Raw genomic sequence first — 25,788 nt, forward strand, 5'->3', positions numbered from 1 at the left:
CAGCCCTGTACTATACTGGTTGATGGGGGGATGGGGACTGGGAGAGGAAGAATAGGAGGAAAGGAAAGAAGGGAGTTGGCCAGGCTGTACACTGTCCTGGAGGAGGAGGGTAACATATGTGAGAGGAGGTACAAATACAGGACAGCCTCACCCCCTTTAATCTCCAGCCCACAGTAGGTTGAAAATGAACTGTCTATACCACCATAAAATCTATCCTACAATAGAGTCCAAAACCTCTTCCATGGTGCAAATCTAGACTAAGTGACACTGTATTTTCTAAGGCAGTGGTTGGTTACAGCTGTTATTATCAACATTTTTACCACAAGAGAAGAGACACCCAATGAGTCAGAATGTAATGTTACTCAAAACACTATCTGTTAAAGAATTGGACTTTGGATATATACAAAACCTGCCAACAGGGTATTCTACATAAACCTCCTTCCTCAAAAGGAATACGCCAAAACAAATACAGCAGCACAAACAATTCTGCTTCCTGCTATCTAACATCAGCAGCCCCACACGCACAGGCAGTCATATTCCACTTATAAAAGCATTTCACAATCCTTCTATTCCCATCCACTTGCTAGATGGAAAACCACAGTCACCAGGCGATCCAGCCAGAGTTATGCCACAAACAAGCTTTGATCGATGCTCTTCTAGGAAACACTGGAAGGGAGTGTACTACATCAGCTCGAAGAAATGTTGCTGTCTTGAGGAAAACTCAAAACATCCCCCAAGCATTTTCCACCGCTTCAGCCCTCCACCTCAGACATTTTTAGAATGCCAGCCACTCTAGAGCCGGGCCAAAACAACAACGTATTCTCAGTGTGTCGGTGGAGTCAGTCGTGCAGGAGCTTGTTGCGTCACACGATTGACTCCATGAGTGCTGGGCTACATAAGAATTAAGGGGGGGGGGGGTTCCATATGTGGACTGGAAATCCACCCGGAACGCATCTGTTACGCAAAGAGCATTCTGAGAACCAAGTATTTAGCCTAGTCTAATATAACTGCACGCTAGATACATAGCTGTGTCACACCCTATGACAGACACTGTGGTGATATGACGCATGCTATGATGATTATAACTTGAAACTGGCTGAACCCTTAGGGCAGCAGGGGACATACTGCTTTGTTAGTGGTGGCACGGGACCCGTTGGTGTTTTCATCACACATGTGCACAATAGACACACACACACACACACACACACAGGTGATCTAGTCACAGTGGAAGGGCACAGACTGTCCCCGTGGGAGAACCTAATGTCCTGCAAAGGCATCACATTGGATACAACCTGGCAATGTCTCTCTATGAAATCACCGTTTTAGGTCACGAGTATCCAGAAATTACGCCAACTAACAAGAGGTATCCAAGGAGAGGAGTATATAAAAGACAGTACTGTACAATAACGAATATCAAGAAAATATTGACTAATGAAATTAGATGCCTCTAGCACAACACTTCGTCCTTGCTTGGTGCATACAGAACCAAACATACATGTTTGTGTGTTATTTCTCCTCACTTAGGGAGAACAAAGCACAAACTGCAGTACTATAGTTTACCATCCCGTCAACTTTCCCCCACCTTTTCTTTAGATCTGAAAGGTATTACCGGTATCAAAGCCAAACGACCTAGGTGCTGTAAATGAGAATGTGTTCTCAGTCAACTTACCTGGTAAAATATGGGTTAAAGAAAAGAAATAAAAAACATTTTGGTAAAGTTCTGCCTAAGGCTTAGTATAAAACGTAGCCATAATGCTGAGGTGGCATTGGCACACACTATGCTCTTAAACTCTTGCTAGGCAGCGCACTGTTACCATCCTCCTCTAAACTTTGCAAGGCATCGAGCCCATCTATTGGCATAGCCCACCACTAAGCACACACTGTTTTCTTAACCACAATGGGATGGAACCAGAAATAATTAGTGGGAATAAGTATGACTGAATGATGAAAATACTGGAATGAAGTAGGCTAATGCATATGAAGGAAGGTATCAAAATGGTTGCTTACTGAAACTCCCAAAGTAATCCTTGAAATATATTTTAAGCAATAGCCTACCTGCGTGTGGTCAACTAGATGATAATTTCAGCACCATTTTGATTGGGACAGCGCCATCGCTCTGATTTGAGACAAGTGTGGGGGCTCATCTTGATAGATTCATCTATGTCAGACTGAACCTTCGTTTGGATATTGGTTAGGCTACAATTAGGCTAGGGAAATGTCATCTAAGTTGAGGTGAATGCTGCTCATCATCATCATCATCATCATCTTGTCTAGTTGGCTCATTTATTACAACATTTTGCCATCGTATCTAGTTTGCGAGTGGAGAGAAAACTAATCCACTTGTTAGGTGCTTAGTATCCTAGGCCTACTCCCATCCAAACATCTGCGACTTCACTGGCCAGTCTGATAATCAATCAATGGGATTTAGTGTCACTGAATCTTCATTACTATAGGCTATTTGGTTAATTGGTTTGTGGATGGGAAAATAAGGGGAGGTGGTTAGCTCATCTATTTGTTTACGCATCTATCACTGATCAGAAACATTTAGCATGCAATGATATTGCCTAAATCAAGAGTAGGCCTATTATTTTGCTCAATCGCGTATAGCCAACTCCAAAAGCCTACATAGGTTCTGAAATATGAACAGACTTGCATGCTTTTGAAAATAGGATTGATATTTTTTTAGCGGTATGATGAAGACCCTATACCTGTTCCCTAACAAAGTGTAGTGAGGGTAGGAAAGAGATGAAATGTGGATACAAATAGCATGGGCTTGAGCTCCATTTAAAAAAATAAAAAAAAGTTTTTAATATGACAGCGGTTCCACATGTTCCCATGATCTAAGCTGTGTGGGAAGAATATTTTATTTATTTATATTATATTTTTCTTAATATAAAATATATATGTCTGTGACTGATCGGGTAAGTGTGTCTTCAGTTTAACTGAACAAAATAACAAACTACTGATTTCATTTGGATGGCTCAGCCATGGCTGCACAGACCACTAACACTGGCCTAATTAAACTCAAATTAGCTATTCTATTCCTTAAAAAATAGATTTTATTAGTCTTATAATGTTTCTTAGGACCTGCCTAAACAAAATAATAAAGGATTTCCTTTTGATGGTGTATATTCTCATTGGATTTCTGAAAATAGATGCCCACCCAGATCTCCACACCACTACTACCACTCATCCCTGGCATGCGCACGGGAGGTATAAAGGCTATGCAGGCAAGACGGTAGTAAAAAGGGGCTTGTTTGTAAGGTGGTCTTAAACATTGCCCACTTTGTTTTACACACTAAATACCATAAAATCTTATGTAAAAGCAGTGTGTGTGTGTGGGAGAATTGAGTGTGCTGGGAGGGAGTTGCTAACTGCTACAGTCTGGAAAATGTTCTAAGCCATTTAACGGGCTGTAAAGAAAAGCCAGATGGAGGAGAGAGGGACAGGCAGTTAGTTTTCTAGGAAGACCGACAGGATTCCTGAAATCTCCCATGTGCGCCAAGAACAAGTTCTACTGCCCAGAGCCCACCCCTTATTTTATCAAGTCAGCCCCCCCCCCCCCCCCGTTTACCTCCCCTTCTTTCCACACACACACAGATACAGTGTTCTACCAGAGTTCAGAAGAGGTTTTGAAAGCTTCCACCACGGGACTGCCTCACGGACGCATGACTCTTCAACTTCATAATCAAACCCGCCTCCTACCCTGCCTCTTCTTTCTAGGGATGCACATGTTGGTCAATTTAACTGCTCACTAAATGACCCTCATTAACCAGTAAAAATAAATAATATTCCAAACAGTAACATGACGTGACCGACAGAAAATACTATCAGAGATGTGTATATAATGACGAGATGCTAATGTTTCCGCCCTAACAATGGTAATCGTCCCAAGGCGAGAAGGCAGACGACAAGCTTAGGCCCAAAATAACCATAGAAACCATAGAAACCCATTGGACTTATTTTGAAGAGATTTTGGTGAGAGTGAAACCTCTCGCATCACCTCTTCCTCTCTAAAACTATGCATGCATACAAGGACCGGACATTTTTCATTAAGAGCTTAATAGAACATGCAACAATATCAAGCCTATCTTCTTCCAGTCAAAAGACTGTAGCTTAGTATTCAACATGCAACTCCTGTAATGAAGCAGCTAATAAAGTGTCATTTTCAAACATTTACCAAAATGCATTATGGGGGAGACAGTTGTAAACAGCACACCTAATGCGAGCAGTTCCATATGTGACAGAGATGAACCTCTAATAGCAACTACTATGATGGGTTGCTAATATGACTAAGATTGTGCTTCTGGACAACGAAAGAAAGTTGATATGAAAACCAATACAGGAGGAGAGAAATGCTGATTAATGGCATGAGGAAGTCTTTATAAAATAATTGCCACCACGTTTCTATGGATGGATTTTCGCAAAGCTACTTTGAAGCAAGGTAAGATATGCCTCATTATTTGAAGTAAAGTAAACAATTACACTGCCTCAAGCTGACATTGCAAAGTGGTGGGTCACGTCTGATAGTCAACGGTCGACAGGCATCCATCCGAATGGCGAATGGGAGGCACGGTTTACCAGTTGAGATTAAGAAATAAAAATAGATCCTTTTTAATCTTGGCACCAAAGTTAACACGCGATTGCATTTAGCGTTTGTTATTTGTTGCACAATGACTGGGCTTACAAAAGCAGGTTTCACTCCAGTAGCCTGCAGTCTTTTTGAGGAGCTACTCTCTTGCTGACTGACAGGTTGTAGGTTATTCCGCTCCTCAAACTAGGCTCTGTATGCTGTGCGCGTGTGATACATTTTTATTTATGACGACAAACAAAAATAACGCAAATTAACCTGTAGACCTACTTCTTCCTATTTTCGTTGTGCCTCTTATTGATCAACCTCTCCCTCCCCAGTTTCATGTCTGGTGAATCAGTGTGGGCTGTACAGGCAAGTGTCAAAGATGCCAATTCAAGATAGTCTCAAATCCATTTCAATGCCTTATGGGTCTACCACTTACACACACTCTCTGCAGTGAACCTTTGATGAAATAGCAGGTATGTATCGAGCCATTGCTGTACAGTCTGAGCTGTGTCAGCCTGGAGAGAGACTCTGTGATTACTGTTCTCTGCATCACACTGCTGCCTCCCTCCCACTTAATGCTAATAGCTCCATAAGGAAGAGCAGGGACAGACGTAGCCTAGCTAGTGTTGCATAGGCCTGTTATTATGACATAAGCCTAATGAGCAGAACACCTCAGGATCAGAATAAGCTCTGAAACCTTCCCGTCACCCAGCCCTACTCCTATACTGGCTTTATAAACATGACTCCTTTCTGAAAACACTCTAATTAATGAGTTATATTGAGTCATTTATCAGAAGTTGGTTTTATTTCCACAGAGACTTCCAATACGTGCAGAAGGAGATAAAAACAATCGGAAATCTCACACACAGGGGTTCACAAAGAATGTGTGTGAAACTAGTCAGTGCATGGTTAGCGACCACATTCACACTAATGTGTCACTGAGGTATTAGCACACAGTGGTGTAGGCCAGAAGACCACGAATAGCAACAGTGTGATTGTGTGAGAGCACGCGTGTGTGTGTACTAATGATTGTCGTGTGTGTGTGTGTGTGTGTGTGTTAGTGATTGCTGTGTGTGTGTGTGCTGTGTGTTAGTGATTGCTGTGTGTGTGTTAGTGATTGCTGTGTGTGTGTGTGTGTGTGTGTGTGTGTTAGTGATTGCTGTGTGTGTGTGTGTGAGAGAGAGTGAGAGAGTGAGGAGGTCTCTGCATAGCCCTCATAGGGTATACTGTATACTACATAAATGATTGCTATCACAAGGTCTGTGATGTTTGTATCTATGGGCTATATGTTTTGCCAACATTTAGATCTAAAGGAGCCCTTACCGTGAAGCGGGCCTTTAAAGCAGCCTTCTCTAAATGAGGCACCACCTCACACTCTTACAAACACAGTGACAATCCTCCTACCCTCAACTAATGACTGTCGACTGTAAACAGACCACACTTGCTTAATTGGCCTTTCAGGGGTGTGGCATCGATAACCACTCGCGGCCCTCCACCTCAACTCAGACTGAAGAGTAGGAGTAAGGACAAGCTAATATCTAAGCCTATATATATCTGAATCCAGATGTCAGGTCTAGTTTTTGTTATTTTACAATTTGGACAAAAACATTATTTTTTTAATTCAGCAATACCAGGAATTCAGCCCAAAAATATATAAATTGCAGACATCCCAATTATTCCCACAAATAAAAAATACCTGTTCCAAAGTATTCCCACAAATAAATATGTGATCGTGTCTCAATTCAAATAAGGTATGAAATTGTTATTTTCAAATACAATCTCTTTTTGGGCTTAGTTGTGGTCAATTTGCAGTATCAAATAAATATAATTATGTTCTGCCCCCCCACACAAAAAAAATCAGCCTGTGGCTGAATCTAGTTGCCTACCCCCTTGCTAGGCCTTGCTAAATGTTAAAGCTACAATATTTAACGTTTTGGGCAACCATACCAAATTCACATAGAAATGTGAGTTATAGATCTGTCACTCAATAAAAGCTGTATAATCGGTTCTGTGTGTTCTATTTCTATGTTTCCTATTGTTGAGTTACATTTTGCGTCTTTTACTATTGGTTTTGAAAACCAGCTTCAAACAGTTGAAAATACATTATTTTTGGTTATTGAATTATTATTTTTACTGCGTTTGAGATGAAATGGTGGAGCGATTTATGCATAATGCACCTTTAACCGGGGCTCCATAAACATCCACAGGAATGAGGGCAAAGATGCATGAGCACCTGCTATCTTCTATTGGAAAGATAGGGTGGCAGCTGTCTTCGGTATTTGTCTCACAACAGCGACCTTGCCGACAATGGCAACTATTTTCCTTGTCAGTCAGAGGGAGGGGGGAGGGTGCCCCAATGCCCCCGCCAGGACAATGCTGTAACTCTGTCTGGTGGTTGTTGCACAAGCCCTATCATTTACAGCTCTCTGGGTAAACTGAGTGACCCGGTGCATGTAGTGCAAGCCAGAACAGCTGAAGAGGCTGGGCAGAGGCCCACACAGAGAGAGAGACAGAGAGACAGGAGGGAGAGAGAGAGAGAAGTAGGAGAAAAAAAAGGGAGGAAGGGAAAGAGGGAAGAATGACAGGGAGAGAGAAACCCAGCAGTCACAAAGCCAGGAGCCAGTGTTCTCCCACACTTCTCCATTACGGTCAGGCTGCACATTCAGATGGTCAGAGAGTTGAATAAACATCATAACACCAGACAGACATACAGAAAGGCCAAGATTGTAACTGGTGACTGGAGAGGGGGAGCCATGACCAGGGGAACAAAACAAAGGAGAGAAATGAGAGAGTGCAATAGAAAGAGAGACAGAGTGAAAAGAAACCCTAGAAAGAGAGAGAATGCTTGGAGGCCTAACACCCATCAATAACACTGCAACACTATCTTTGTCTCCCTCTAAAACGCCAAAGCTGCAGTCTCTCCTCTCTTCCCTTTCAGACGGCATCTCTAAGCCCCACTGCCTGTGTGCCAAAAGTGACAGCTGCAGAGGGGAGAGATGGCCCAGGGAGGGTACTGCCAATAGGGGGAGAGGAGAAGAGAGGGGAGAGATGGCCCAGGGAGGGTACTGCCAATAGGGGGAGAGGAGAAGAGAGGGGAGAGAAAGAGAGAGACTGACTAAGATACTACACACAAAGCCCAAACCTGTGTCTTCAATTATGGTTAGTGTTCTATGGCATTCCTACTCACTTCCAGGTAGAACTTGCCCGCTCCCCTAACCACATCCAGTATTTATACACAAAATTATGTGGACATTCCTTCAAATTAGTGGATTCGGTTATTTCAGCTACACCTGCTGACAGGTGTATACAAACGAGAATACAACAAATGCAATCTCCATAGCCAAACATTGGCAGTAGAATGGCCTTACTGAAGAGCTCAGCGACTCAACATGGCACTGTCATAGGATGCCACCTTCCCAACAAGTCTGTCAAATTTCTGCCCTGCTAGAGCTGCCACGGTCAACTGTAAGTGCTGTATTTTTTGAAGTGGAAACCTCTAGGCGCAACAACGACTCAGCCGATAAGTGGTAGGCCACACAAGCTCACAGAACGGGACTGCCGGGTGCTGAAGCAAGTAGCGCGTAAAAATCATCTGTCCTCGGTTGCAACACTCACTACAGAGTTTCAAACTGCCTCTGGAAACAACGTCAGCACAACAACTGTTCACCGGGAGCTTAACAAAATGGGTTTCCATGGCCGAGCAGCCACACACAAGCCTAACATCACCATGCGCAATGCCAAACGTGGCTGGAGTGGTGAAAAACTCATCACCATTTGACTCTGGAGCAGTGGAAACACATTCTCTGGAGTGATGAATCACACTTCACCATCTGGCAGTCCGACAAAGGAATCTGGGTTTGGAGAATGCTTGGGTTTGGAGAACTCTACCTGTAGAGTCGTGCCAACTGTAAAGTTTGGTGGAGGAGGAATAATGGACTGGGATTGTTTTTCCATGGGTCGGGCTCGGCCCCTTATTTTCAGTAAAAAGGGAAATCTTAACACAACAGTATACAATGACATTCTAGACGATTATGTGCTTCAAACTTTGTGGCAACAGTTTGGGGAAGGCCCTTTCCTGTTTCAGCATGACAATATAGAAATGATTTGTCGAGATCAGTGTGGAAGAACTTGACTGGCCTGCACAGAGCCCTGACCTCAACCCCATCAAATACCTTTGAGATTAATTGGAAACCTGGTCTGCGAGCCAGCCCTAATAGCCCAACATTAGTGCCCGACCTCACTAATGCTGTTGTTGCTGAATGGAAGCAAGTCCCCGCAGCAATATTCTAACATCTAGTGGAATGCATTCCCAGAAGAGTAGAGGCTGTTATGCAGCAAAGGAGGGGACCAACTCCATTTTAATGCCCATGACTTTTGAATGAGATGTTCAACGAGAACGTGTCCACATACTCTTGGTCAAGTAGTTATCTATGATCAGACTCCCTGACCCCCAATCATAACCTTAATCATAAGGGGTATGAAAAGATATTGGCACCTAGTGCCTGTATTAGTGGGTTTAACCTACTTCCATCCATTCACTATTGATAAGGGGATTTTCAAACACATTATACATCACACGCTACATTAGTATAATGAAAGGTCTGACTATAAGTGGTGATCACATCAGGGGTGCGGATAGAGGGATGAAGGCCGGATGGGTAGAGCAGCAGGGTCCCGTGGGAGGCTTACGTAAACAAAGAAAGTGCCTCACCATGTGGGCAGCGCTGCTTGATCATGACTTCAACAACTCTCTCTCTCTCTTTACAGCTCTTTCCATCTCTCCCTATTGGCTGGAACCCTACTGGAAAGGCTTTTTATAAATAGAGAACGCAGAGCGACTCATATGACTACCTGCTAACCTTGGAGTGAACAATAAAACCCACGCACACAGAGAGCTCTCGGACTGAGGGCTGAGCTAAGCTGATTTTCAAAAGGCTTTCCTGCTCTTTTATAGACAGCTCTCAGTGATTTCCATGGTGAACCAAAGCTACAGGTCCAGTAGTCACCATGAAGTAAGGTCATGGTGAGTTAGACTAAAACCTGACCTTTGGTGGCAGCCATTTTGTCACCCACCTTGAAGTGGATGACCCTGCCTCCTGATGTGTGCTGATTGACCACCAGCGGAGGTGATGGGCGTGATACTGGAGTAACCATGGCCAGTCATGTGGTGTCATGTGACTGAGAAGCTCCACCAGTCAATCAGTGGTCACAGCCTTGGACCACCAGTCAGAAGTCTTATCGGAGTTAATGGTTTACACATGAATGTCCACTAACATTACACACATACTTCTGCTCTGGTAATCTGCAGCCAGCTCCGCATGGACCGGGCAAACAGAGAAAAGGCCTACTCAGGAGCTTGGCAACTCATTATGTGTCTGTCTGTCTCACTGGTGATCTAGTGATTGTGAGTGTTCTGCTTGTGTACAGTTGCACTGCACTGCCCATGCACTGTCCCATTTGGCTGGTTATAATGAATAAAATAATTGGATTCTAGCCATGTAGGTCTAATTGAGCACTGTTGAAGAGAATGGCTAGTTGAATCGAAGAGCGGTCATCGTAAACAGAACCAGAGTGAACTGGAGGCTGTCAGCACACAGCTTTAGTAAAGTTAGGCTAACTCAAATGCAGTAGACACACCCAGTCTGCCTGCAATCAGCTGAGCTCGACCTTACTTCAATGGAAAACCAGATGAGGACTTACCTGGACATCGTAAAGTGCCACAATGTTCTCATGTTGAAGTTCCTGGGAAAAGTAATGAAGAACGAAGCACATTAGTGATGCATTAGCTACTGTACTGTTGACGTGACGACTGGCTTCTATTTACATTTATAACAAGGAAGTCAAGGCCTTTCAATCAAACCTGCTGACTGATGGCGGATCGATGTCAACTAATTCTTTAAATACGTTTCCAAGATAAATGACAAGCAATTAGGTTAAGCATACTACTCACCTTGAGGATTTTGATTTCCTTACCAAGCAGGATCTGGGACTTGGAGAGGTTCTTCTTGTTAATGCTCTTGACGGCCACCTCCCAGTCCGTCTTCTGCAGATGGAGCAAGGAGAGAAATAAAGAACAATTAGTTAAAATCCCTTTAGATGGGTTCAGTTCCCCCATCACTCACACGTGTGTGTAAAGCCTAGGCCAGCTGGCCTTTAATTGCTTGGTGTGCACTGTGCATCATTGTTTGTGAGAGAGATGCGGGGGAAGAGAGAACAACTTAGACATTAAATCAACACAACTTTCTCGGGTTTCAATCAGATAGGCCTCTGTGACACTGAATGACAAAACAGTCAAAACAATACTAGAACACTGAGTTATCATGCGAGGTAGCCCACTTCCACTAAAACCTGAGCGAGAGACCTTTTTTCTACTCAAGTTTAGAGACCGTTTCCATGCTTTCTTCATTCACATGAGCCCTTAGTGTGACGGAGTAGCTTATTAAAAAAAAAAAAAAAAAAATCACTATTCAAGCTCACATGACACAAAATGCTTGATTTTATTTGCCCTTGAGATACAGAGACACTGAGCTTGGACAATGACCACAACTAGCCTACATTATTAGGCTAGGTGGAATGGATGGTGCATCTTAAGACTTTCCGAGAGGAATTCTATGAATAAAAAGGCTGCTGCTTTCCAAACAAATCTAGGTTAATAGGAGAGGTTTTAATTCTGTGTTGCAATTGGATCTGCCACTAGACAGGGTTCTACTGGTAGTAGCACAGGGAGGCAGCACGTGACAGCATGCCCCAGCCAACCGTGACATATACCGAGGCAGTGCAGCAAACAGAAACTCTGTACAATAGAATCACCCCATCGGCCTATGGTGTAATGCTGAGCAGAGGGTGGTGGGTATTGTTTGCACCAAATCAAGTTAATGACCAGGCTCCTGCTATGACGACACAGAGACAGTCAGAGAGACTGAAGGGGAAAGTAAGCACTTTCCATTAGACTTTTTTTTATTAGTTAGATGTAAAATTGCACAACTAAGATCTCCTCTGCCAATTTCTTCAGTTATCTTAAATTATTTTGAGGAAGTGCATAATGGCTACGGTGCCTCATGGACTATTGCTGTTTTTTTTCTTGTTTTTCAAGTGAAGGTCTTTTAAAGGGAGTGAGCAACTATTAGGTGCCAGCCGAACAAAAACATGTGGAAGCCTTTAATGTCACCAACATAGGGATGGGCATCTCTCCCTTTCAAGGCGATTCGATACACATCTAGACACATGGGCTCCAATATGGGGAAAATATGTTTTAGTTTGAAATGATTTGTTGCGATTCGGTTTGACTAGAGAATTAATTGATGTCATTCAGTTTGATGTGATACGATGCACAAACATACATTTTCCATTCTAAATTAAAATCTTCTGCTGATGGAGCTCATGAGCTGGGCCTCTCTTAGCTGGATCTGTCTGAGCTGGGCCTCTCTTAGCTGGATCTGTCTGAGCTGGGCCTCTCTTAGCTGGATCTGTCTGAGCTGACTAAATCACTATCACCTACTAATTAACTTGTTGTTTTTGCAGATTCAAAGTTTGAGCTAGTAATACATCAATATTTATCATTTACACAAATTAGCTATGGCATTATCAACTTTACCCTTTATCTTAAAATGACCATATACACTGATTGTTTAAAGCAAAACTGCCAAAACTATTGTTGACGTTGAACCAGAACAATCCAAATAAATCTATTGTTAGCCCCTTTCAGCAGGTACAGCCCGATGAGGCTCCCGAGTGGCGCAACAGTCTAAGGCACTGCATCTCAGTGCTAGAGGCGTCACTACAGACCCTGATTCCAGGCTGTATCACAACCGGCCGTGATTGGGAGTCCCATAGGGCGGCACACAATTGGCCCAGCATCGTCCGAGTTTGGCCCGGGGTAGGCCGTCATTGTAGATAATAATTTGTGTTCAGGATTTGAACCCGCAACTTTTCAGCTACTGTCCCAACGCTCTTAACCACTAGGCTCTGCCGCCATGACTACACTGTGTAAGACAAACCCACAAAGAAAAGACAACAGGCAAACGCATATGCGATCTCAATAGTGACGGCATGGCTGCAGGACTTAGTGAATAGATCACAGGAGACAAAGAGACAGACAATAATGAATAAAGATGTTCATACATGCACCTGTAGTGAGTGATCTCACAGATGTGAGTGATCTCACTACAGATTCTACATTCTAAAATGCACTAGACCCTGTAAGACAAAATCCAGAATAGAAAAGACAATAGGCAAACACATACGATGTCCCAATGTCAAAATCTGGGATTTGCAAATGGCAGCCAGTGGGGCCACATGAAGGCCCTTGGATCAATTTCCAATTTCAATTTAGGAACTCATTTGGGGTCTCAACTATACTGTTGCAAGTTACAATACATCAGGTGCAATTTCTAAATGTGGATGTGCATTAGCATTTTCTCTTGTTATGTACAGTGTCTTCGGAAAGTATTCACACCCCTTGACATTTGCCACTCGAAATTGAGCTCAGGTCCATCCTGTTTCCATTGAACATCCTTGAGATGTTTCTATAACTTGACTGGAGTCCACCTGTGGTAAATTCAATTGATTGGACATGATTTGGAAAGGCACAAATGTCTGTATAAGAGCCCACAGCTGACACAGTGCATGTCAGAGCAAAAACCAAGCCATGAGGTCAAAGGAATTGTCCGCAGGATTGTGTCGATACACTGATCTGGGGAAGGGTACCAAAAAAGTTCTACAGCATTTAAAGGTCCCCAAGAACACAGTGGCTATTATTCTTAAATGGAAGAAGTTTGGAACCACCAAGACTCTTCCTAGAGCTGGCACCTGGCCAAACTGAGCAATCGGGGGCCTTGGTGAGGGAGGTTACCAAGAACCTGATGGCCACTCTGACAGAGCTCTAGAGTTCCTCTGTGGAGATGGTTGTCCTTCTGGAAGGTTCTCCCATCTCTGAAGCACTCCACCAATCAGGCCTTTATGGTAGAGTGGCCAGACGGAAGCCACTCCTCTGTAAAAGGCACATGACATCCCGCCTAAAGACTCTCAGACGATGAGAAACAAGATTCTCCGGTCTGATGAAACCAATAATGCCAAGTGTCACGTCTGGAGGAAACCTGGCACCATCCTGACGGTGAAGCATGGTGGTGGCAGCATCATGGTGTGGGGATGTTTTTCAGCGGCAGGGACTTTCAGACTAGTCAGGAGAGGCAAAGATGAACGGAGCAAAGTAAAGAGAGATCCTTGATAAAAACCTGCTCCAGAATGCTCAGGGCCTCAGACTGGGGTGAAGGTTCACCTTCCAACAGGACAACAATGGGGGATTGAAAGTGATGCAGACAATTACATTGATGGACACTACAATATTAAAGCTGATCTACCCCCCCAAGAAGACTCAATGCTGTAATCGCTGACAAAGGTGCTTCAACAAAGTACTGAGTAAAGGGTCTGAATACTTGTATAAATGTGATTTCAGTTTTTTAATTTGTCATAAATTTGCAAAAATGTCTAAAAACCTACTTTTGCTTTGTCATTATGGGGGGGGGGGGTTACGGATGCGGGTACACAGACCAGCGAGTAACTGTGGCCCCTCATGATGAGTTCAGATTATTTGGTGGTCCCCACCCCATAAAAGTTGCCCATCCCTGGTCTAAACAGTGACAGCAGGGCTAGTTCAAACTACAGTAGGATGCTTAAAAGATGAGGCAATTCATCAGCCCTGTTAAAAGTGGACCTGGCATCATGTGATTGGAATAATTATAACCCTGCATCGGCATGCCTTATATTTGTAGGATTATTTCCACCTAGGCTAGGAGATGGAGGACAGACAGAACGGGATGTTATTGGTGCTTGCATTTTAACCAGCTCAAGAACATCACTGGAAGGACATCAGGTCACATACCAGTACACTGGTAGTATACACAGCTTCAAATGTACACTAAATTTAGCTGCTATGTTCTGGTCACAGGCAAACGTTCTGGTCACAGGCAAACGCATAGGGCTAGGTACAGTATGAACATAAACTACACCCCAGCTCAGGCTCCTCAATAAGTATGAAATGTACAATACTATGATGTTACCATGACAACCCAGCTACAACCCAACAACCCAGCTATGACACTATACTGTAGGTGTCCCTATAACGCACGTGTCAAACATAAAGCCCGCATGCAGAACCCGGTCCATGACACATTTCTATCCGGCCCACTCAGTGATTTGGGGTTGTCAATTCATTTCGGCCCGCTTCCATACCGCCTGCGATGCGCTGCACTACAAGTCCCAGCAGGCACTGCCAATGTGCTGCATGCCAACCGGTAGTGCATTGTCACACACACACACCCCTTCATACACACCCCTTCTCCCAGACCCACACACACAAACCAGTGCGCTGAATCATCATGAATGCCACTGACCTAATCTTCTACCAGACCGAAAGTTTAAACTGTTGTAGGCTAAATGTCCATGCCAAGTGTTGGTTCTAACAGTTCATTGCTGTAGGACACAGAATTTTAACTTGGTTGTCAAAAAGTTACAAGATAAAGGATTCACACGCGGGTATAAGTTACTACTAAAGGAACAATAGGACACACAATGAGTATAAATGAGTCAACAGTTGAGTCATCTACTTTATGAAATTACAGCCTGATGCGCTTGCGTCAATGAATTGAAAGTCAATCGCGCTGCGTTCGTGTGTCCACAGTGGAGGGAAAGTGTACAGACACATGCCACAGTCCTAGCTAGGCTACTACACTGAACAAAAATATAAATGAAACATGCAACAATGTCAAAGATTTTACTGAGTTAGTTCATATAAGTAAATCAGTCAATTTAAATAAATTCATTAGGCCCTCATCTATGGATTTCACATAACTGGAAATACAGATATGAATTTGTTGGTCACAGATATCTTAAAAAAAGGTTGGGGTGTGGGATCAGAAAATGGGCCTCAGTATCTTGTCCATTCAAATTGTCATGAATAAAATCCAATTGTGTTCAATGTCCGTAGCTTATGCCTGCCCATACCATAACTCCACCATGGGGCACTCTGTTCACAAGGATGACATCAGCAAACCGCTCGCCCACACGATGCCATACACGCTGGTCTTAGACACTTCCGCAGGTGAAAATTATGTGGAGATCCTGGGCTGGCGTGGTTACACGTGGTCTGCAGTTGTGAGGCCGGTTGTAGGTACTGCTAAATTCTCAAAAAACGACATTGGAGGCAGTTTATGGTTGTGAAATGAACATTCAATTCTCTGGCAACAGCTCTGGTGGACATTCCTGCAGTCAACATGCCAATTGCACGCTCCATCAACTTGAGACATCTGTGGTAGTGTTGTGCGACAAAACTGCACATTTTTGAGCTGCCTTTTATTGCCCCCAGCACAAGGTGCACCTTTGTAATGATCACACTGTTTAATTAGCTTCTTGATATGCCACACCTGTCAGGTGGTCACTAACAAGGATGTAAAAAAAAATGTGTGTACAGAATGAGAGAAATACTATTTTTGTGCCTATTGGAACATTTCTGGGGTCTTATTTCAGCTCATGAAACATGGTACCAACACTTTACATGTTACGTTAATATTTTTGTTCAGTGTTAAATGTTGCAGTCTGGCTTTGGTTTTTAAACGTTTGACAACTAATAACCAAAAAACAAAACCTGCTACAAAAACGCCATGCAGATGCAAAACATGAAGGCCTATTACAAAAACATTTGAGCAGTAGCCTAGGCTGGATACTCAACAAAGTAATACATTTTGAGTGCACCATACATCAATGTTGCATTCAACAGCACTGGTGATCCATGCAATGCAAAAAAAATTCTAAAAACATGTTTCAAGTTCAAATGTTACAACAACCTAGCAACATTTTTGTTATTTGGAGTTATTCAAAACTTTTTGATTAGGGTCACAGCATATTATGCACATCTGTAAGCATAGCAGCAAAGGCTGGACAAATGTTATTTACCACCAAAGCTCACTCTACCAACTCTATAAGGCCATAAGCAAAGAAGAAAAGGCTCACCCAGAAGTGGCGCTCCTAGTGGCTGGGGACTTTAATGCAGGCAAACTTAAATCAGTTTAACCAAATTTTTACAGCATGTCACATGTGCAACCAGGGAATTTTTAAAATCCTAGATCACCTTTACTCCATTCACAGAGATACATACATAGCTCCCCCACACCCTCCATTTGGCAAATCTGACCATAATTCTATCCTCCTGATTCCTGCTTAACAAGCAAAAACTCTAGCAGGAAGTAGCAGTGACTTGCTCAATATGGAAGTGGTCAGATGACGCAGATGCTACAGGACTGTTTTGCAAGCACAGAATGGAATATGTTCCGAGATTCATCCAATGGCATTGAGGAATACACCACCTCAGTCATCGGCTTCATCAATAAGTGCATCGATGACATCATGCATCGATGACGTCGTCCCACAATGGCTGTACGTACATATCCCAACCAGAAGCCATGGATTACAGGCAACATCTGCATCGAGCTATTGGCTAGAGCTGCCTCTTTCAAGGAGCGGGAGACTAATCCGGATGCTTACAAGAAATCCTGCTATGCCCTCAGATGAACCTTCAAACAAGCAAAGCGTCAATACAGGATTAAGATTAAATCCTACTACACTGTCTCTGATGTTCTTGGATGTTGCAGGGCTTGGAAACTATAAGCAGACTACAAAAAGAAACTCAGATGCGAGCTGCCCAGTGACGCGGGCCTACCAGATGAGCTAAAAGCCTTTTATGTTCACTTCGAGGCAAGCAACACTGAAGCATGCACGAGAGCACCAGCTGTTCTAAGTGACTGTGCGATAACACTCTCGGTAGTCAATGTGAATAAAACCTTTAAAACAGGTCAACATTCACAAAGCCGCTGGGCCAGACGGATTACCAGGACATGTACTCAAAGCATGTGCGGACCAACTGTCAGGTGTCTTCACTGACATTTTCAACCACTCCCTGACCGAGTCTATAATACCTACATCTTTCAAGCAGACCACCATAGTCCCTGTGCCCAAGGAAGCAAAGGTAACCTGCCGAAACGATGGCTGGTCATGGCTCACATCAACAGCATCCTCCCGGACACCTTAGACCCACTCCAATTCACATACCGCCCCAACAGATCCACAGATGACGCAATCTCAATTGCACTGCACACTGCCCTTTCTCACCTGGACAAAAGGAACCCCTATGTGAGAATGAGCTGTAGTCAGTGAACAGCGTTCAACACCATAGTGCCCACGAAGCTCATCACTAAACTAACAACTCTGGGACTAAACAGCTCCCTCTGCAAATGGATCCTGGACTTCCTGATGGGCTGCCCCCAGGTGGTAAGAGTAGGCAACAACAAGTCTGCCACGCTGATCCTTAACACTGGGGCCCCTCTGGGGTGTGTACTTCGTCCCCTCCTGTACTCCCTGGTCACCCACGACTGCGTGGCCAAACACGACTCCAACACCATCATTACGTTTGCTGACGACACAACAGTGGTAGGTAGGCCTGATCACCGACAACGAGACGGCCTATAGGGAGGTCAGAGAACTGGTATTGTGGTGCCAGGACAACAACCTCTCCCTCAATGTGAGCAAGACAAAGGAGCTGATCGTGGACTACAGGAAAAGGCAGGCCGAACAGGCCACCATTAACATCGACGGGGCTGTAGTGGAGCGGGTTGAGAGTTTCAAGTTCCTGGGTGTCCACATCACCAACAAACTATCATGGTCCAAACATACCAAGACAGTCGTGAAGAGGGCATGACAAAACCTTTTCCCCCTCAGGAGACTGAAAAGATTTGGCATGGGTCCCCTGATCCTCAAAAGGTTCTACAGCTGCACCATCGAGAGCATCCTGACCAGTTGCCTAAAGTCCACACTTGTATTCGGCGCATGTGACAAATAAAGTTTGATACTGCACAGTGGCAATAGGGTACCATGATGATATCATCCCTTTTATGTAAAATGTCTGGCCCGCAAATTCCTTGTGTTTTATCAATATGGTTTGTGTGTGAATTTGTGTTTGACACTCCTGTTATTGTATCCATATTGTCTTAATGTTGACATACCATTGGAGTAGCTACCTACTGTATTATGAATCTTTGCATACTGATGTTCTGCTCTCAGAATAAATTAATACAATACTGTACACTACACAGTGGCAATAGGGTAGCATGGTAACATAATCCCTGGATGCATCACACAGTGAGATAGGCTCAGAAATATGTAGCAGTCTCTACTCTCTGACCGTCCTTCAGCTGCACCTGGATCAACAGAACACTGTTTGGTCCACATCCCCATCATGGACAGTCACCACAGTCCTGTCAGTCAGTCAAGATGCTTTATCATCACTGTGAGTGTTTGGACAATCAAGCTAATAGGATGACTATCATCGCATTCCATTGTTGATATTAAAAAAAAGGATTACATTGAGATGTAGACTATTGCTCATATCATGACTGAAGATGGAGAAAGAAGACCTTAAGGAGGAAAAACAAGCAGACATGCTCCTTTTCCACCTTATCTAGGCTGGCTGGCTACGTCAGCGAGCTATTCACTGCTGTTTGAGTCATCCGTTTCATGAATGAACGGCTCGCATCTCTCTGCACCCAGTGCCAGACCATAACGCAAGATTGCACAACATCATCACATGATCGAGGCTTATGAAACACAATAACATGCATGATCAAACATGTATATAACATTGTTATATTTGAATATAGTGAAGACTATGAACGGATAGAATGGATTTAACTGCATTTTTTTTGCATCACTATCGTAACTAATATTTATGTCTAGTTAGTTGAAGGAAAACTAAACAAAATTATGCCATTATGCCATTTTATTTACTGCAGTGCAATGCCACTGACCTAGATTTATATAAAACGTCACTACTCTCACATAACATCATAGAGAAAAAAAGAGGAGGGAGGGTGCAAGCAAAGCAATGGGAAAGATGGAGATGCAGACCTTCTATGTTCCAGATAGTTACCTTTCTGTGCCTTCCTTTGAACACCACAGCGAAAGCCCCATGTCCCACCAAGTCCTTTCTGCTGTATTCAAAGTCTCCAACCGTCTCCATTGTCAAAGTAACTGTCCAATTTAGGTCAGGTGTCTTAAGGTTCTTTCTTCAGTGAGGCACGTTGAAGGATGCTCTCTTTTGATATCAGAACCCTGGTGCAACAATGTATCCACCTAAACCTTGCTTTAGCTGTCAAGCAAACTAGTGATTGTGGCGTTCACACAATACAAGTCAGTTTTACAAGGACAAGCGTGCATTCCAGTCCACCTTTGATATTGCCGGAGACTGCAAAACGAGCTAGTGTCAAAATATTTCCTGTCAGAAGCCAACTACAACAGATTCTGTAATGTTTGACGTTTAACTATTTCCACAATCAGACAATGCAGTCAGCTGTATGCATGGCTGGACACAATCCCAAGGTACACAATGTCAGTCCCTACTGCCAGCTGTCATTTTCTGACCCCAATTGCTAACCTTATACACTGGCTAGCTACCTAGAAATATGTGCATTTAGTTAGCTCAAAACTGCTTTGCTTGACATTCTACATGATGTCAAGTATTCTGGATAAATAGATTGCACGCTTCAAACACCCACATACACTTTTACTATATAACCAGAGAGTGACATGCTGTGACATACGTCATGTTGCCCATTGTTGCTGGCAAACAACCATGCTAACAGCATCTTATATACAGTAGCTAGTTAGCTTTAACGTTAGCTTCATGCTGCCTAAACAGAATATCAATTGAATTGACGGATCACAACTAGCAATGATCCGATTATCGCAGGTTATTGCAAGAACATCTAAAATACAGGCCCATATATTTTCCTGAAAAGCTATGAGATGCAACACTACTGAGTTTCAATAGAATTCGTGTCAGTCAGTTTACTGTCATACTAGTCCTCTGGTGAGATGTTCTATCCAGAAGACTTCTCTCTGCTTGGAAAACATTGACGTTCGTGCGATTCTCTTCAATGTTATCCAAATCGCATCTATTCAAATTCCTTGATTTTCATCATTGGTCATCAAATCTCAGTCACAGGGCGAAAATACTTGGGTCAGCAAGGACATGGCAACCGATTCAAATTCACATATACCGTACGACAAGTAAAACCATTGAATGTATGTCCCTTAATACAGTTAATCTGCTAAATTATGTTGGCTTCGTCTTTCCCCTTCCAATCACATTGGCCAGGTACAGCCTTGTCTACTGACAAATTTAACCTATGTCAATACATAACAAATGACGAAGTGAGTACTGTGACAAATCTTTTATTCCATATCCTTCCGCGGACTACATCAATGCGCAATATGCCCTCCGCGACGAAGGATAGTTCCACGATGTCGTAATATAGGTAATCTGGGATAACCCAGAACTAAAACCTCGTGTTGTAGTTTTGATTTGATTTGAATAAAAACATATGACACATTTCGTTGTTATTAATGAAGTAAAACATGCAATTACTTAGCTCGCTCAAAAATAACTTCAGTCACACTCATAAACAATGTGTATAAAAGTTTCCCCTACGCCTACTTAATTAATAGTTTATGTCTTTATTTTCTCTGGTAAATTTTACATACACAAAATAAAATAATTAAAATCTGTTCCCAAACATCTCTAGATTTAGTCAATGACAAAAAGCAAAACAATTCATTCTTACAATTGTACCATAGGTTTATACAAATGTAACCCCTGGCCTTTTTTGTTTTATTATTTTATTTTGTTTCAGAAGAATAAAATATAATTGTAGTGATGTCCTGTTTATTTGTTACTGTAATTTGAATAATACCAATATATATATATATATATATATATATATATATTTTTTTTTTTACTAAAGTCGTGTAATTGGTCATATGCTCGATGTACGTGGTCTGTCCATGAAATATTATAATTTAGGCTACACATTTTTGGTTGTTCATTTAACTTGTATGTATCTACCAGTATCGAGGTATGTTTGATTAAAAAAAACTGAAACTTTGCAATTGTTTGACTATGACACCCTTAAAATAAATGCCCCCTTCAGGTATTTCGGGGTGTTGCATGCTATCGGATAATAGCTTCTCATGCTTTCGCCAAAAAGCATTTTAAAAATCAGACTTGTTGGCTAGCTTTAATTGAGTACCCTGCATGTGTGTTTTAATGAAAGTTAGAATTTTAACGAGTGCTATTAGCATTTGGCATTGCGCATTTGCATTTCTTGTTGGCAAGGTGAGACCCTAGCGTGTGGGGTGGCTCTAAGAGGTTAAAATAAATGCCGCGTTCATATGCTAGTTGGAACTAGGAAACTCGAAAATATCCGACTTGCTGATTCGTTGAACGCGGCACGTGTATAACTACAACATAATAATTTCCAAGTGATTAGCTACTTCAAATTATTGGGATATATGAATGCAAGTATTAACCTACATCAGAGGTATTCAAATCTTACCTAGGTCCGGAGCCTGCTGGTTTTCTGAAAATTAATTGCACCCACCTGGTGTCACAGGTCTAAATCAGATCCTGATTAGAGAGGAACCATTCACAAAAGCAGTGGATCTGGTTTACAGGTCCAGAGTTGAGTTAATGGGCCTACAGTATCATTAACAAATATAGCCTATCGATTGTCATCCCAGTAATATGATAGCCCAATCTCACTATGTTTTGAAATTATATTTCAGAGCCCGAAACCCACGTACCCCAATGATGTATTGGTACCCCATTGCATGTTCAGCCCTATCTAGCGTTAGAGTAGTAGAGACAGTGATAGACTACCAGAGATTGACATTATGGTCAGGCCTCTATTTGTAGCTCAAGACTGATCCGTCATTCCTTTGCTTTGAATATGTTTCCCCCTACTGGATTTATTCAGGTATGACATATATCCATTGAATGTGTTTGAAAAATAAAAACAGCTGACTCCCTTGTCACTGAGTGTCCTGGATCCTTTATTAATTAATTAATTAATAAACCAAACAGACCTATAGTTTATTAGTGTGACTTGCTCTAGATATTGCACTTCTTATTCATGTGACTAGCTGTTTCTTCACAGAGATTCATTAGCATTTTACATTTGTTTATGCTAATTTGATTTCTGCACAGGAACGGACATCAACTTAACAGGAAAACGAAGACAGTAAGGCCATCAATGCAATTATATTCAATCAATTGGCCAATACATTAGTTGGATTACTTGCTCTTTGGGGACCGTTGTAATTACTTGGATAGCCCTTTGGTGATGGTGGAAAATATATATTGTTTTTATTTATTTTTTATTTCACCTTTATATAACCAGGCAGGCTAGTTGAGAACAAGTTCTAATTTACAATTGCAACCTGGCCAAGATAAAGCAAAGCAGTGAGACACAAACAACAACACAGAGTTACACATGGAACAAACAAACATACAGTCAATAATACAATAGAAGAAGTCTATATGCAATGTGTACAAATGAGGTAAGACAAGGGGGGTAAGGCAATAAATAGGTCATAGTGGTGAAATAATTACAATTTAGCAATTAAACACTGGAGTGGTAGATGTGCAGAAGATGAGTGCAAGTACAGATACTGGGTTGCGAAGGAGCAAAATAAAAAATAAAAATAACAGGATGGGGATGAGGTAGTTGGATGAGCTATTTACAGTTGAGCTATGTACAGGTGTAGTGATCTGTGAGCTGCTCTGACAGCTGGTGCTTATAGCTAGTGAGGGAGACATGAGTCTCCAGCTTCAGCGATTTTTGCAGTTCGTTCCAGTTATTGGTAGCAGAGAACGGGAAGGAAAGGCGACCGAAGGAGATGTTGGCAGATACCTGCTGATACCTGCTGGAGCGCGTGCTACGGGTGGGTGCTGCTATGGTGACCAGTGAGCTGAGATAAAGCAGGGCTTTACCTAGCAAAGACTTATAGATGACCTGGAGCCAGTGGGTTTGGCGATGAATATGAAACGAGGGCCAGCCAACGAGAGCATACAGGTCGCTGTGGTGGGTGGTATAAGGGACTTTGGTAACAAAACGGATGGCACTGTGAAAGACTGCTTCCAGTTTGCTGAGTAGAGTATTGGAAGCTATTTTGTAGATGACATCACCAAAGTCATGGATCGCTAGGATAGTCAGTTTTACTAGGGTAAGTTTGGCGGCGTGTGTGAAGGAGGCTTTGTTGCGAAATAGAAAGCAAAATCTAGATGTGATTATGGATTGGAGATGATGTCATAATGACTGTGTAAGTCTATGGAAGGGGGTGACAACCATGAGCCTCGTAGATTTAGTATTGGATTCCTTGTACCCAGACGAGGACGGAAGCTATCTGTTCTTCGGCTCCACCATGGTGCTACACTACAGAGTGCTGTTGAGGGATCTGCCGACCTTTTTGCAAAATAGCGTATTTTCATACATTTTTTGGTGACCTGTGATTGTATTTAGGATAGTTTATTTATAATTTTTATGAAATTCACTGAGGAGGATGGTCCTCCCTTTCCTCCTCTGAGGAGCCTCCACTGATATATACAGTGGGACAAAAAAAGTATTTAGTCAGCCACCAATTGTGCAAGTTCTCCCACTTAAAAAGATGAGAGAGGCCTCTAATTTTCATCATATGTACACTTCAACTATGACAGACAAAATGAGAAGAAAAAAATCCAGAAAATCACATTGTAGGATTTTTTATGAATTTATTAGCAAATTTTGGTGGAAAATAAGTATTCTCACTACTTACAATAGGCTGACAAGGTAAAATATCTGTCGTTCTTCCCCTGAGCAAGGCAGTTAACCTACTGTTAACCCAAGAGATGGGTTGAATGCGGAAGGCATTTAAATGTATTTAAATGTAGTTAAATGTATTCAGTTGAACAACTGACTAGGTATCCCCCTTGCCCATTCCTTTCCCGTTATATTTTACTCTTTTTAATGCAACCGCCAACAACAAGATGATTCAGGAGCCTGCTCTCAATGAGTGTAGATAGCCTGCTGCTGCCTGCTGCCGCTCTGCTAATTGTCAGATCGGGGGATGAGAGGAGCTAGGGGGCCCACGTGATTGGGTAACTGATTAATAAAAAATAAACTGAATAATAAATAATATAACAGGTTAATTGTGTGAGTCAGGGGCCTGGACCAAGCCTATACGGGGCCCAAGAGTGGAAAAAACAACAATAAAAACAATCACTTTTATTATTATCATTACTGTTCATTTTCTATCCAACCGCAGAGTGGGTTCCTCTCTCCATTGTACCAAAATACACCAGAGAGCATAATTTAGCCACAGAGGATCAATAGTTTTAAAAAAAAACAACAGCATGTGAATTACATTTTATCACAAGCACATACAGGTAACTGCCAGAATAAAGAAAATACCAACATAACGTGTCTTAAAAGGGTGTTGGGCCACCACGAGCTGCCAGAACAGCTTCAATGCACCTTGGCATAGAAAACATCCACCCGACATAACATTAACTTTGTATCCCTCATTTACTCAAGTGTTTCCTTTATTGTGGCAGTTACCGGTTTCCTAGCGCGCCAAATATACAGCTTGTTGTGTTGTGGCAATAGACATATAATCCATAGAACTTTTTTGCAAACCTCTTCCGTTTGAAATTTAGTGTTAAGCTCATGGGTACACTAGCAATGACTATATTGACTACATTTCTATGGTTTGGTTGTGGCTGTCTGTTTGCCTACTCAATTTTTTTGTTTTTCAAAGTAGCTCATTTTGAGATAGGCTATTTCCAAGAGGAGCGCATTGGCCTTCACCATCAGGAGTGATGGCTCCAACTTCATCATTTGGTGAGTCAGTGTGCCACTGTAAATTGTATTTAAAAATCAAAAACCTTTGGTCAAAAAATGATGCTGAAAAACTAATCCATGTTTTTGTCACTTCTAGATTAGACTACTGCAATGCTCTACTCTCCGGCTACCCAGATAAAGCACTAAATACATTTCAGTTAGTGCTAAATATGGCAACTTCACTAGAACCACATTTTTGTATCATATTACTCTAGTGCTAGCCTCTCTACACTGAATTCCTGTTAAGGCTAGGGCTGATTTCAAGGTTTTACTACAAACCTACGAAGCATTACATGGGCTTGCTTCTACCTATCTTTCCTATTTGGTCCTGCCGTATATACATACACGTACGCTACGTTCACAAGACGCAGGCCTCCTTACTGTCCCTAGAATTTCTAAGCAAACATCTAGAGGCCGGGCTTTCCCCTATAGAGCTCCATTTTTATGAAA

General features: G+C 42.4%; 1 protein-coding gene across 2 annotated transcripts in view; it reads right to left on the reverse strand.

The window, feature by feature from the left end:
* Positions 1–20,853, reverse strand: part of LOC135553042 (serine/threonine-protein kinase ULK2-like) — a 48,163-nt gene extending 27,310 nt beyond the window's left edge. For both annotated transcript variants that reach the window (XM_064985105.1, XM_064985104.1), the window contains exons 1-3: positions 19,554–20,853; positions 10,530–10,622; positions 10,280–10,321 (exon numbers count right to left, since the gene is read on the reverse strand). In XM_064985105.1, coding sequence (XP_064841177.1) covers positions 10,280–10,321; positions 10,530–10,622; positions 19,554–19,643 — 225 coding nt within the window. In that variant the 5' untranslated portion in view covers positions 19,644–20,853. The remainder of the gene's footprint in view (positions 1–10,279; positions 10,322–10,529; positions 10,623–19,553) is intronic.
* Between the last annotated feature and the right edge of the window lie 4,935 nt (positions 20,854–25,788).

Source organism: Oncorhynchus masou, chromosome 13 (genome assembly GCF_036934945.1).
Source record: "Oncorhynchus masou masou isolate Uvic2021 chromosome 13, UVic_Omas_1.1, whole genome shotgun sequence".
Lineage (NCBI taxonomy): Eukaryota > Metazoa > Chordata > Actinopteri > Salmoniformes > Salmonidae > Oncorhynchus > Oncorhynchus masou.